Source organism: Pyxicephalus adspersus, chromosome 5, assembly GCF_032062135.1.
Source record: "Pyxicephalus adspersus chromosome 5, UCB_Pads_2.0, whole genome shotgun sequence".
Lineage (NCBI taxonomy): Eukaryota > Metazoa > Chordata > Amphibia > Anura > Pyxicephalidae > Pyxicephalus > Pyxicephalus adspersus.
The window spans coordinates 83,955,576-83,969,577 of record NC_092862.1 but is presented as its reverse complement, the minus strand read 5'-3'; the positions used below and the strand labels follow the sequence as shown (position 1 = coordinate 83,969,577).

Genomic DNA, 14,002 nt, shown 5'->3' with positions numbered 1-14,002 from the left:
CAGTCTTGATGCTAGGAGTTCTGAGGTCTTCTTCGATAGTCCCAAATCATGTGCCAAACCACTCAACTCATGCTGATCAAATCCTTTATGAACAGAGTCCTCTTCAATTTCAAATTCTTCATCATTGTTGTCACCTAGTTCATCACCATAATCATGTTCTTCAAGAGGGTAGTATAACGAAAACCAGCACTGGGGTTTCATCTGGTAGACTACAATAGACTAGACTATGTTACATTTTTTTTTATTGTTATATCCTGAAGTTTTCACTATACAAAAGTAAAAGTCACTGAAATGATATCCTGGCTCTCGCCAAACCATAGGTATACCAAATGGCATCTTATCACGTGTTCCCTTTGTCCACATCCGTAAACCCTGGTCACACTGTTTGCACACCTTATGAGGGGCCCAAGACTTATCTTGAACACCAAGTTTAACTTTGAAATATGCCAAATAGGCTTGCTCTACAAATGTGCTGATGTTTGCCCCTTTGACTGGGAATGGTGAAACTGCCACAAATATACCAAAATTTATCAGGGTTGTTTAGGCACTTACGACGAGAAAAAGCAGAGCAAGACATGATCTGCAAAAAAGAAAATATGTGTGTAAGTAGAAAAATAATTTTTACTTGTTCACTACGTAGAGAACCTCTGGCCACACTGCCTTGCGTGTAAATGAATAGCCTATACAAATCTACGCTACGGTAATCACATTAATATAAGTGGTAGAGAAAAAACCCGACATGATAGAAAAAAACTTACTGCACTTTCAGAATAAGCATACCTATTTTAGTGTAAATAGGCTTAAAAATTGAAGTCAACAATAAATTTGTTCAAAATTGTTCCTCAGAGTTATCTATACTCCAGGAAAAGGTTAAACTATTCAAATGTACACAGGCATTCTATACCCAAGTTCCAAGGAGTGCTACGTTATTCATGTGCAGTGCAGTGAAGATTTTTTACTGACAACTAAACAACATATGTATTATATATTATTTTTTTAACTTACCATTTTACTTTTGACAAGTTCTTCAATAGCACTGACAAGTTCAGCTGCACTTGGAGTTTCAGAACTTGTTGGACGTACCAGTAATCGAGGTGTCTTTAAAAAAAAATAAAAAAATAGTAAAAGCCAAATTAAAATTTCAATGCCTCAATTAGGTTAAATATTTTGTTTATCAATAAAAAAGCTTAATGTAGAATATTTAAAATGTATAGACCAAATCCTTTTTTCCTTTTTTTTCAAGGGGGAACAACATTATTCAGTTAGTTTTTGCCACTTGTGTCTGCTAGGAATATTACCCTTCATTGGCCTGAAGACACAACAGTGATAGAAAATCTTTTACCAATTCCAACTTTTTGACCCTAAATACACTTTAAAGTGACACTCCAGCTATAAACCCCAAATCCAGCTAACATGCTCAGGGCAGAATGTCTATGACAGCCGCCTGTGCCAATGGAAAGTGGGAAGACGTAATTTGGACGTAATATAGGCCTCAGAATGGCCTTTGTTGGTAAGCACCCATGATAAATGTTGTTGTTAAAAAGCTGCATATTTTCTTTCCTAAAACATCATGGAAGCAAAATATAAAAACATACTTTCACTTTAAATAGTTAACTTAAGATACAATCTATTCACAATTTATTTATTTTATTGGAAACAACTGCTTATAGAAATGGAAATCTGAATTCTGATACAGGCAGATGTAAAACAGTAAATTTCAGCTGTCAACATCAGAAAGGCAGAATAATCCCTAAATTAGTATATACCAATAAATAAACCTACTTTTAGAAATAGAGGTAATGACTGATCTATATATGGGAAAACAGGGGGTAATCAATAATTTCTGTGTGGGCAGTTTTGCATTATCCTAATGTTAGGATCAATCATGGAAGTGCATGGCCTCAAAAAAATCACTGAAAGCAGAAACATACATGCTCCCAATAACAAACATTGTGGAAACTAAAAACGGGCTTGACAGACAAATGAAAATGATTACGTATACAAGTCATTTCTGAAAAAAAACCTGTAAATACCATTTAGTGCTTTACAAAAATAATGACTAGAAAAGCCATGGGATGTTGAAACAATGTCTGGATTCAGGGCCTCACTGAAATGACAAGGAATGACCTTGATGACATCTGCCAACTTCATTATTACCCTGGATCGAACACTTAATACCTCAAATTCTATTCAAACAAATCATATGCCTAAAGCAAGAACTACATAAAGTGCAACTATGTAGTAAATTTTTAGAGGGCTGCATACCATCATAAAAAGGAATTATTCTTTAAACTTTGCATTTATATATAAATCTTATCCTTGGTAGATTTACATTTCTGGAGAGGTTTCATTTTCCTAGACCATCACTAAAAATTAATAAAGAAGATCGATGATTTGAAAGCCAAATTAAATAAGAAAATTAAGTACCCGATAAACCTGGTTTCCCTAAAATAGTACAAGTTCAAAAAATTACAAGGGAAAATTTTGACAAAATCTCTGATTGAAATAACACCTGCTTGTTTTACACTTGAAAATTTAAACCAAAAGGGTCTAGCTCGAATCTCTATTAGGAAAGTCAATAGAGATAGACTATTTGAAGGAAAAGAGTGGCATGCTTGCTTAAGTCCAGTAGTTGTATTCATTTTCCAGATGAAATGTCACAAAAACAGAAGCTAAAATTTTTTGGTGGCTTCTCAATCCACCTTTATCAGAGCTATAAGGCCAGGGAATGCAATAGCTAAATATATGCTGCACCAGACCTGAACTCTTAAGATTCCACAAGAGTCCATAGTTTTCCCCACCTGCTTTGTGCCTTGCGCAGAACCCAGCAGTCAGGCCTCCCTCGCCCACCTCGTATCATAATCCTCTGGACGGATGACAGTGCTTGGCTGTCATCTGTTCACAAGATTAGGGATGCTGATGATAGGTGAGCGGGGCAGCTACAATGGGATTGGGACACTGGTAGTCACACCCTCTATCTGACACCAAAAGCTGTTTCTTTTATTCTTCTATGTTCCAAAAAAAAAAAAAAAATGCCTGTAAAAACTTTCAGCCTGTGCGCGAGTATATTGACATCTGTGTATGTAAAGGATGCATGTCATATTCGTGTTTACAATTACAATTCGTGTTTAAACCTTCATATTTCCTGAACAGTTGGTCAAAACAACTTTACATTTTCAGGGTGCACATGGTACTATCAAAGCTACTATGGTAAAGGGCTAGCTCTGGGCTGTTACTATGGTAATCAAAGATTACAATAATTTCAGACCTCAAGATTTTAGGAAGAGTAGGATATGGGGTTCAAAAAATGAAAAATTTACATTAGGAGAGCCGTTTCAAAAGCAAGTACGCCTAGGAGCCCTTAATTAAAAATGAAAATTGGGGACTCCAGGGCCACCTACATAGAAAGGGGACTTGGGGTAGGACCTCTTAATTTATACCTACCTACCACAAAATATACCTGTCATACTATGCTGCTCTGTTTTCTTCTTGTCTTTAAATCCCACTTTCCCTAGAACATTGGGGTGTACAAAACCAAAAATGTAGGTGAAAGTAGGGGACAACATTACTAACACCTGCTAATATTTCATTACTAGGGCATCAACAGAACATGAAAAACTCTGCCAATTACAATAAAATTGGGGTTCAGGTATTGGAAAGGTACAGTCATTTTTTATGTTGTAATGATACTATTGTGATGAAAGTTTGGGGGGATGTTAGCCAAAAGTGTCCCCCTACATTTTTATTTACCTGCTCGTTTTCGTTCTAGAGAAATTAGGGTTCAAGGCAGAGATGCGGATAGATATTTGTAACAGGGCAGCACATTTTGATAGGTTATGGGTATATAGGATTTTTATGTTCTAATGCTGCCATGCTAATGAAATTTCACTACTCAAAACCTACTCAGCACACCTGTGCAGACCTCCAGTCTGGCTGTAGCCCAAACTCAGGGGTGTACCTAGGTGGAATGAAAAGGCCCACTCAGTACCTTCATTCCCATTCCAGAGCCCTGAAATAAACTAAACAATGGTAACCCTAGCACAGTTGCCACCTGCTATTTCTGGGCTCTTTTCCAGAAAACACCCTGGTAGAATAGAGAAACATATCTCCCTTCCAAGAACCATTACCTGTGGTCCTGTACAGTACCCAAAAAAGTCGGGATATATATGTCAGTGATTGGAGAATGGGGAGATTTCTCCATCTCCACTGCAGTGCCTAAACCAGAAACCCCTCGCTTCCACAAACTTCTGAGTTTAGAGCTGCTAAAATTGTCTATGGCAGGGTACAAAGCACATCCACGATTTTCTGTTTAATGTGCATTTCCTCCTATATGGGTCTAAAAAGTTTAAAGGATCCCCATGAACACCTAGGAGGCATGTGCATATAAAAAAGGGGAATTGACCAACACACATGTAAACAAAACTATTTTAGGTTTTAGTCCTACTTTATTAAGTATTTTTGTATGTTAAAATAATGAGCTCTAAGTATTTTTGGCTCATCATTATTTTATATTTTAAAATGAACTCTTTTAAGAAGCATTTTCCACTGAAAATAATGGGAACGGTAGTTTTTCAGTTTCAACAGGCACAAGCAATTTTTGGCTTGACATATTAGGTTTTTTTCCTTGACTTATTTACATCCTTTATGTCAAGACTGTACTGTTTGTGTGCACTAAAATTATTTTATTGTAAATATCACACAACACAGAAAGAATAATAAAAGCACTGATGTAACTGATATAACTACCATCATTTTTTTCTTAAGATCAAATATGCAGTGGCTTCAGAAAAAATTCAGAGTCTTTTCATTTTTCTCAATTGGTATTTTGCATCCGGAGGCTACAATTGTTTAAATTATTTTTTTTTCTCATTCATTCACATACAGTACCCCATATTGACAAAGTGAAATCAGAATTTTAGACAACTGTGTAAATTTATAAAATTAAAAAACTGATTTATCACATTTAAGTAAGTATTTAGACCCTTTACTTAGGACTTACTACATTCACAGATTTGTCCCTATGCTAGTCTTGTGTTGTCTTAGCTGTGTGCTTTGGATCATTGTCATGCCCTTTGGACCAATTAAAGTGGAACAGGTTTTCATTGAAGCGGTTTCTGTACTTCGCTCCATTCAGCTTTCCCTCAATATTGAGAGTCCCCAACCCCTGGTCCATGCTGCTGAAAAATTACACCACAGCATGATGCTGCCACCACCATGATTTACTGTTGAGATAGTATTGGGTATGTGATGAGCAGTGCTTGGTTTCCTCCAGACAAATCTAGTAGAGTTGAGGAAAAACACTTCAGTCTTCATTTCATCAGGCATGAGAATCTTGAGAGCCCTTCGGGTGCTTTTTTGCAAACTCTAAAGGCTTTCATGTGTTTTGGAGAGTGAAGGTTTCAATATAAGCACTCTGCCATATGGTTGTCCTTCTGGAATTTGGTCCCATCTTTCCAGAGGATCTCTGGAGCTCAGTCAGAATGATCATTGGGTTCTTGGTCATCTCTCTCACTAAGGCAATTCTTCCTCAATTGTTTAGTTTAGTTAGGCGACCAGCTCTTGGAGGAGTCCTGGTTGTGCCAACTTTTTCTAGTTGAGAATTATGAAAGCCATTGTGTGCTCTTGGAAACCTTCAGTGCAGCAGAAACATGTTTCGTAGCCTTCCCTAGATCTGTGCTTTACAACATCCTGTTTCTGAGCTCTGCAGGCAGTACCTTTTGACACCATGGCTTGGTTTTTTCTCTGATATGCATTGTCAGCTACAAGGCCTCATATAGAGAGGTCTGTGAAAAAAAAGAAGGGGGTCTGAATACTTTCTGAAGGCACTTTATTGTCTTGTGGGTTTTAGGTAACATAAATTAAAAAAAAAGTCTTGCATAGAAAGGACAATAAAATATTAGGCTGTTCACAAAAACAAACAAACAATATAGCAGTGTCTGCATTCTTGTTTGCAAACTGATTTTTTTTTCAAAATTTTGCTTTCCTTATAATCACTGAACTAAAAGTTAGTTGTATATTCACGGTTTCTGAGAACTGCTGCACATCCGTGTTGCATGGAGTGGACTAACTTCTGGCACCTGTGAGCAGGTATTCAAACTCAGGAAAAACTACATTCTGCAATTCTTTTGCATTTCTTGGTTTTGCCCGAGAAACAGCATTTTTTTTTGTAACGCCACAAGTTTTCTATTAAATTAATGTTGGGGGATTGGGCTTGCCTCTCCATAACACCAATCTTGTTGGTCTACAACCAAGATGTTGCTTATTTACTAGTGTGTTTGGGGTTGTTGTCTTGTTGAAACATCCATTTCAAGGGCATTTCCTCTTTGACATAAGTCAACATGACCTCTTCAAATATTTTGATATATTCAGACTGATAGATGATACCCGGTATGCAATAAGTAGGCCCAACACCCAAGTATGAGAAACTTCCCCATATCATGAAGTTTGTGCCACCATGTATCACTGTCTTTACAGTGTACTGTGGCTTGAATTCAGTGTTTAGGGGTCATCTGACAAACTGACTGCGGACGACTAGGTCCAAAAAGAACACTCCTACTTTCATCAGTACACCTGTCAACTGGCTTATTGCAAACAGCAATATATGAAAAACTGAGTGAGAAATGAATTAGTGTATACCTAATAGCAGACTATGTTAGGCACTTATACAATTCTAAAATTCATTCTATTCTGTGATCCTATTAAGAGAGCATGCTGACTGGATACATTTTTTTTAAAGTTTTTAGGGTTCCAGTAGTACCTGGTATTTTTCCACACTTAAAAAGGGATATTTTTTTGGAAAATGAAGAAATATGATACATACAACATACAATGTATAGTACTGAATGTGTTAACAAAGGTCATATAGTACAAATCAACTGCAAATTATTATTCAGTCTTCATATAACATACTTATAAAATGACAAAGCATTGAATCTAAATAATAAGGTTAAAATAACATTGGTTCTGTGTGGGTGTATAGAACTAGAGGTAAAGGTGTGTGTGTGTGTGTGTGTGTGTGTGTGTGTGTGTGTTTGGGGGGGGGGGGGGGGGGGGGGGGGGGGGTTGCATTTAGTGTTCATCCATAGTAAGAAAAAAAAATAAGTATGCAAATATACAAAAGTATATATTTGCATAGTAGTTGAAGACACTATCTGGAAGGAGAACTAGTGGATAAATGTAAACCTAAATCATATTTTGGTGTTCAACTGAGTAGGTGTACATCTCCCAAGGAGACCAAATATGAGAAAACTTCTGGGTTGCCTCATTAGCAATAACTCTAGTTTGTTCCAAAAAATATATCTAATTCATCTTGCAGAACCATAGCAAGATTGTTGGATATGTTTGATTCCAAGAAATGGGGATCAGGCTTTTGGCTGCTTTCAAAAAGTGTATGATTAAAGAGGATTTATATTTCTGTAGAGATCCTCTGGGATATGTAATAAACAAACCAATAGTGAGAAAGTAAAATTAAAGCCAATTTTTTTTTAGACATTTGTATTACTTAGTGGCTTGGCTCTTAGTGGTACTTAGTGGCTCTCTTTAAAAGATGGCCCCAAATTCAGCCATGAGATGTCTGTCTCAAGTTTCTGGCAGTCACCAAGACTTCTCTATCAGGACTGGGATTCGATTTGTGAGAGGCCACAATATCTCCTGTGAGAACACTCTCATTTAACTCATTATTTTCTACCCTGGGTTTGCCTAGACCAGCGATTCAGCTTTTATTTGGCCAGTCTATTTACCGAGTGCAAAGGATCCCCTTCTCTTTTGTGACAATATTGGAAAGGGATACAACTAGGCCGATGTACCAAAGGGATTGCCAGTCTATTTTTCTTTTATTGTAAACCAAGTGTCTTTTACCCCCAAGTAATGTCCCATCCTTCTTTTTTTTTTTTATTCAGTGAACAGTCATACATACTGGTATTAAACATTAAAACATACAATACACCAACTGTGTTATCATCTTCCGCATCACAAACATATTATGAACAAACAAGCAGAATGACCGAGCACAGGCAATTTTCAAAATATTAACAAAAATAACCAAAGAAAGAAATAGAGAAATAGAAGCAAAATAGAGAAAGAGGGGGAGGGAGAGGAGGGGGAGGAGCACGGCATTGCAGGCCAGATTGAAGAAAGGCCAGATTTAACACAGTAGGGAACACACAGCAATAATTCAATGATATCCTCTGCATTCAAAACAGATTGTCGGCGTTATCAGCCTCACTATATACTGAAAGGTATGCTTGAGTAGTGGTATACTGTATCCAATAGAACCAAGTATTTCGTAATTTATCCGATCTACCGTCCTGACTGGTAATAAGGTCTTTCCATTGCCATAATGTCATTCACTCTTCTAAACCATTGCAACAAGGTGGGAGGAGAGGATTGTTTCCACAGGGCTGGAACACAGGCCTTAGCAGCATTTAAAAGGTGTTTGAGTAAAGAAGCATGGTATTTCTTTTTAGACCAATCATTCAAATGTAAAAGGGCTAGCTCCGGGCTGGTATGTATATCTACCTCTGTCAATTCTTCAATAACCGCCTCCACCCCTGACCAGAAAGACTGCAGCTTAGAGCACCCCCAGAGTATATGAAACAGGCTGCCAGCAGCCGCTTCACAACGCCAGCATCTATCATCTACTCCTGGATACATTTTGGCTAATACAGTTGGCACTCTGTACCACCGCGTGAGCAATTTATAGTTCAGTTCCTGATAAGAGTTGCTGAGAGTGGCTTTATGACCCATGTACAGGAGACGATCCTGCTGTTCTGGGGAGAACGTGGTGTCAAGGTCACCTTCTCATTTGCGTAAAAATGGTAAAGTTGAAGTCGAGGGGGCAGTATCCGTCAATAGCATCTGGTAGGCACCAGAGAGAGTCCCCCTAATGGTGCCCTGGGCCACACCCACCCCCTCCACCTGTGATCGGGGGCGCACAAACCTGGATGGTGGGAGTGAAGAAAATGACGCAGCTGCAAGCTGCGCCATGGTCCCAGCTCTGGAAGTTCAGAGACAGGTGCCCACTCCGTGCCCCTCAAAAAATGAGATGCTCTGAAAATTCCCCGCTCCCTCCATGAGCGAAACCCAGGATCTGATGCGCCCGGGGGAAACCCCCGGTGTTCCAGAATAGGAGACAATCGAGAAGGGTAAGTACACACACCAGAGACCCTGAAATAATTCTGCACAACACGGAGGGTCGTTCCTATTAGCGGCAGCTTGAAAATGGGAGATAGTGTGTCTGGAGGGGACCACATGGCCCCTGCTAACGGTAGATTGGCAATGGCTCCCTCATGCGTTACCCATGGCTTAAGGCCTCCATTTCTGCACCAGTCTATTAAGCGTCCCACATGTGTAGCCTGGTGGTACAACATGGGATCAGGAAAGGCAATACCTCCACGTACTTTAGGCAACCTTAAAACCCGTCGCCCGATACGAGGGCTGTCACCCCCCCAGACAAAGCAGAGAAACTCCTGCCTAAACCTGTAGAGTACCTGTTGTGGTACCCGGTCGATATAAACCGGGAGGGTTTGAAGCAAATATAGCAATCTCGGCATAATATTCATTTTCAGAATGTTGCCTCTACTGAAGGAGAATGCATGTTGCTTCCACCACTGCAGGTCCCATCTCACCCTGTTTGGTAGTGGCAGAAAGTTCAGGTTAACCACTGAGGACAAATCCCTAGGGATCCTGGTGCCCAAATACAAGATATCTGATTTTGCCCACTTAAAAGGAAAGCACGGTGTCAGGGAGTCCATTAACGGAACAGGTAATGTAATAGATAATGCCTCTGACTTCTGCAAATTGATTTTTTACTTAGATAGCACTGAATATCTATGAATCTCCTGTAATAAATTAGGCAAAGAGACCCTAGGGGAGGAAACAAAAAAAAGGAGATCATCGGCACAGGCCGCCACTTTATGCACCTGATCATGTACTTCAATCCCATGAATACTTGGGTTCGCTCTAACCTGCCTAAGAAAAGGTTCCAGGACCAGCATAAACAAGGGAGGAGACAGGGGGCACCCGTGTCGTGTGCCATTGCTAATAGAGAAAGGCTTGGACAGTAAACCATTCACTTTAACCTGTGCCGTAGGAGTAGAGTATAGAGATCCAATCCAGGTCAGGGGCGTCAGGCGTTTTGCCAGAATGCTGCTAAATAGCTTAATGTCACAGTTCAATAGTGGGATTGGCCTATAACTAGCACATGAGTTAGGGTCCTTATCAGGTTTCAGAATTAAAGAAATATGTGCTGCCAATGTGTCCCTGGGTAGAGTCGAACCCTCCGTCAAGGCATTAAATGCCAATAGATAGTATGGGGAAAGTATCGAGAGGAATTTTTTTTATAGTACGGCAGGGTTAGGCTATCCGGGCCCAGTGCCTTCCCAGTGGGCGCTCTAGTAAGCGTGGAGGCCAATTCCTCTGCTGTGATTGTAGCCCCCAGGGACTCCACCACCTCCTAAAACAAGGAGGGAAGTCCCGAGGAACCCAGATATGCCTTAATCAGCTCCACCCTTGTGGGATCCGCTGCAGGAACCGAATCTCTGTCTAAATTGTACAACTTATCAAAAAAGGACCTAAAGGTCTCCGAAATATCTGAGGAGGTGTGCACCCGCCCGCCCGACGAGGAATCCACACTGGGAATAAAAGTTTTGGCCCTCTTTTCCCGAAGTGCCTGGGCGAGAGCCTTGCCACATTTGTTGGAGTATTCATTGTAGTAACCCCTGCATTTGGTGAACATAAATTTAGTCTTGTAACGCAGAATTTCTCTAATACACTATCTAACTCCCACAATCTGTTTAAATTCGCTTCTCTTTCCTTTTTGCACCTATGACCCGCCTGAATAAGCAAGCCTTGTATGTAACATTTGTGCGTTTCCCATAGGTGAAGTGGATTATCCACAGAGGTAGCATTAATTAGGAAATAGGACCTCAGCTCAGTCTCCATTTTATCATGTATCTCCGGTGTATCCAACAAGGAGTCATTTAGTCTCCAGGAGGAAGATTTCGGCTCAGTAGGCGAAGCCCGCACAGTCAAGGCAATCGAGGCATGATCCGAAATAGAAATCACACCCACGTCTGCAGATATCACTGTCGCTATTGAGGAGTGTTTGATGAGAAAGAGGTCAATTCTGGAATAAGTTTTGTGCATATGAGAATAGAAGGTGAAGTCTTTCTCAGTGGGGTGCAGGATACGCCATATATCTACTAGTTGATGCGTGTGTAGGAGGCGTTTGATCTTCCTTAGGGCTGCTTCAGACATAGCTGAAGCATCTCTGGTTACATCCACCAAAGGATTGGGGGCAAAATTAAAGTCACCACCCACAATCAGTGTGCCTTCACTAAAATCGTCAATAACTTTGAGTAGAGACTCCAAAAATAATACCTGGCAATTGTTGGGAAAATAAACATTAACAAAGGTATAGGTATGTGAATCAATTGACCCCTTAATCATAACATATCTACCCTCAGGATCAGTGCAACAGGCTAGCAGCGACCAACGAACCGATTTATGTAACAAAATACATACCCCCTTGGATTTGGACTCAGCGGAGGTATTATGATTCGACTTATCAAAATAGCGATCAGACATTTTCTGTACATGCCCATATTTAAAGTGGGTTTCTTGTAAGAACGCCACTTGACACTTACATCTGTACAGTTCCCGGAGAACTATGGAACGTTTAAGTGGGGAGGAGGTACACCACAGCGATGAGCATGTGCTCGCCAACGGCTATAACAACCACTGAGCACCAAAAACCCGCCAATAACCAACCCATGTAAACAGTAACGGTGAGTGCATATATAATGACTCCACTAAGTCATTATATGCTCATTATAAGTCTTAGCTACTACTAAGACATGGATCCGGAGATCTCCCGGAAGCCCCCCACCTATACACATGGAATGGCCCCGGAAATACCCGTCCCCACCAAATTGCCTGAGCCGTTAATAACCAAATACACATGCACATACAGCTAGCGGTAAAACTCAGGTAGCATATAGTATACAGCAGCAAGAATATACTCTCTAGTGCAAAATTACCATTCAAACATAGAACAATGGCGACCTAAATAAGGTCCGCCAAAATACCTATATAGCCTATATCACCAGCAGAACAATAAGCTCACATATATTGTCCCAATACTTAAGGTTCGTTAGGGCCAACTTGTGGGCGGAACAGCGGGCCCGTACGGCTGGTCTGCCGCCTGCTCGGGTTGCTCCGTGCTCTCGTGATCCTTGAGGAGGTAGAAGGGACCTCAACAGGCATAGCCAGCAAGTCCAGGAGATCAATCGGTGGCAGCTGCAGAAAGTCAAACAGAGCTGGTAGTTGAGAGTGTCTATGCAATGCAAAGACAGAGTCACCTTTAGTGATCAACAAGTGAAATGGATAGCCCCATCTGTAGGAAGCTTTTGCAGTACGGATAAAATCCAGTAGGGGTTGCAGAACCCGACACATTCTCAACGTGCTGCTGGAGAGATCTGGTAACAATTGTATGGGTGCCCCATCAAAGTCCATAGGACCATTCCGCCACGCTTGGCGCATTATTTCTTCTTTAATAATCTAAAAGTGTACATGAGATAATACATCTCTAGGCAGGGGTCTACCAACATCCCGCGACCCATTCACCCGATGTACTCTATCCAATTCAAGGGCAACAGTTGGCGGACGATTTAAGAAGCTGTTAAAAATAGCACTGACAGTAGACCTCAGGTCTGTGTTGGCAGTAGCTTCAGGAATGCCCCTAATTCGTATGTTGTTTCTGCGATTTATATTCAAGTTATCTTCAGTGCGCAAATACAAAGAGGTAAGATGAGACTTTAAAGTGGCCGAGGAAGATTCTAACGCCAAAACATGGGTCTCCACACTGCAGGACGTAGACTCAAGCACAGCAACTCTGGGGGTAACAGTTGTAATCTGCTGCCTTAGCCCCTCTATTTCCCTCTTAAGTGAACTCTCAATGCAAGCAGCCAACTCATTCACCATCCCTGCTATGTCATCTTTAGAAGGAAGTTGATTCAATCTAGATTCCAAGTGCTCAGTAGAAAAGACACTTACTTGAGAATCCAAAAGAGCTGCTGTAGATGTAGAGAGTAGCACAGGAGTGGGAGGGCAGGGGTCTGCTGTACAAGGAGGCTCAGAAAAAGCTGTAGGAGAGGCAGCTTCCCTGTGTGTTAAGGCATGCTGCGGAGCCATCTTGGATTCCCAAGCTGCTGCAGAGGGGACAGCTGCCGGAGGAAAAAACTGCTTGAGGCCACGGTGCTTCTGAGCATTGTGGGGGGGTCTGAAAAACACAGAGCGGGGAGACCAGACAGGAGAAAAGCCGCAGGCTGCACGGAGCTCTCAGCAAGCACTGCTCAAGCCACCATAGCGTGACCACGCTCCCCCATCCTTCTTTTTTATTATAAACACACTAACCTTGTCTCCCTAGAAGTTCCCATATTGGGATTTTAGACTGCAATATTGTACACAAAACGAAGGAGTACAGACATAGAAAGAAATGAGCCTACCCAAAAACACTGTATGATCTGGACCAAGCTCACAGAAATTGGATCATTCATTTCCCACTCACAACAATTTCGCTTAGCAGGTGGGAACCCTCCTGGACCCACCATCCTCTCCTGCTTCCCAAGATGGGGATCACCATACAGCTACTCAGCCAATTCACTTTGCTCATCCTTCCTCTCAATCAAATGTTTCAAATAAATGCTCCAGCTGTCCCAGAACCCCCCTTAGGCCTCCATTGGGCATGGGGTTCCAGTATGATTGGGATAGAGATTAGTATCTTAACTCCCTTAGCGGTAATCCCGAGTGTTACTCGAGGTGGTTTTTCCATGCAAAAATGGTAATCCCTAGTCACACTCGGGGTCCCTAAAAAGATTAAATAACCCACTTACCTTGTTCAGTTGTCGTCCCCCGGCGCCCCGGTGGTCCCCACAGGTCTTTGGGACACTTCTTGTCCTTGCGATCTCCAGCCGGTGAATGCAGAGACGATCTCGGAGTTTCC

General features: G+C 41.1%; 1 protein-coding gene across 1 annotated transcript in view; it reads right to left on the bottom strand.

Moving 5' to 3' along the window:
* Window positions 1-14,002, bottom strand: part of TRIO (trio Rho guanine nucleotide exchange factor) — a gene marked incomplete at its 5' end in the record, with an annotated part of 463,708 nt that overhangs the window by 119,301 nt on the left and 330,405 nt on the right. The window contains 1 exon segment of the mRNA XM_072411970.1: window positions 1,006-1,098. Coding sequence (XP_072268071.1) covers window positions 1,006-1,098 — 93 coding nt within the window.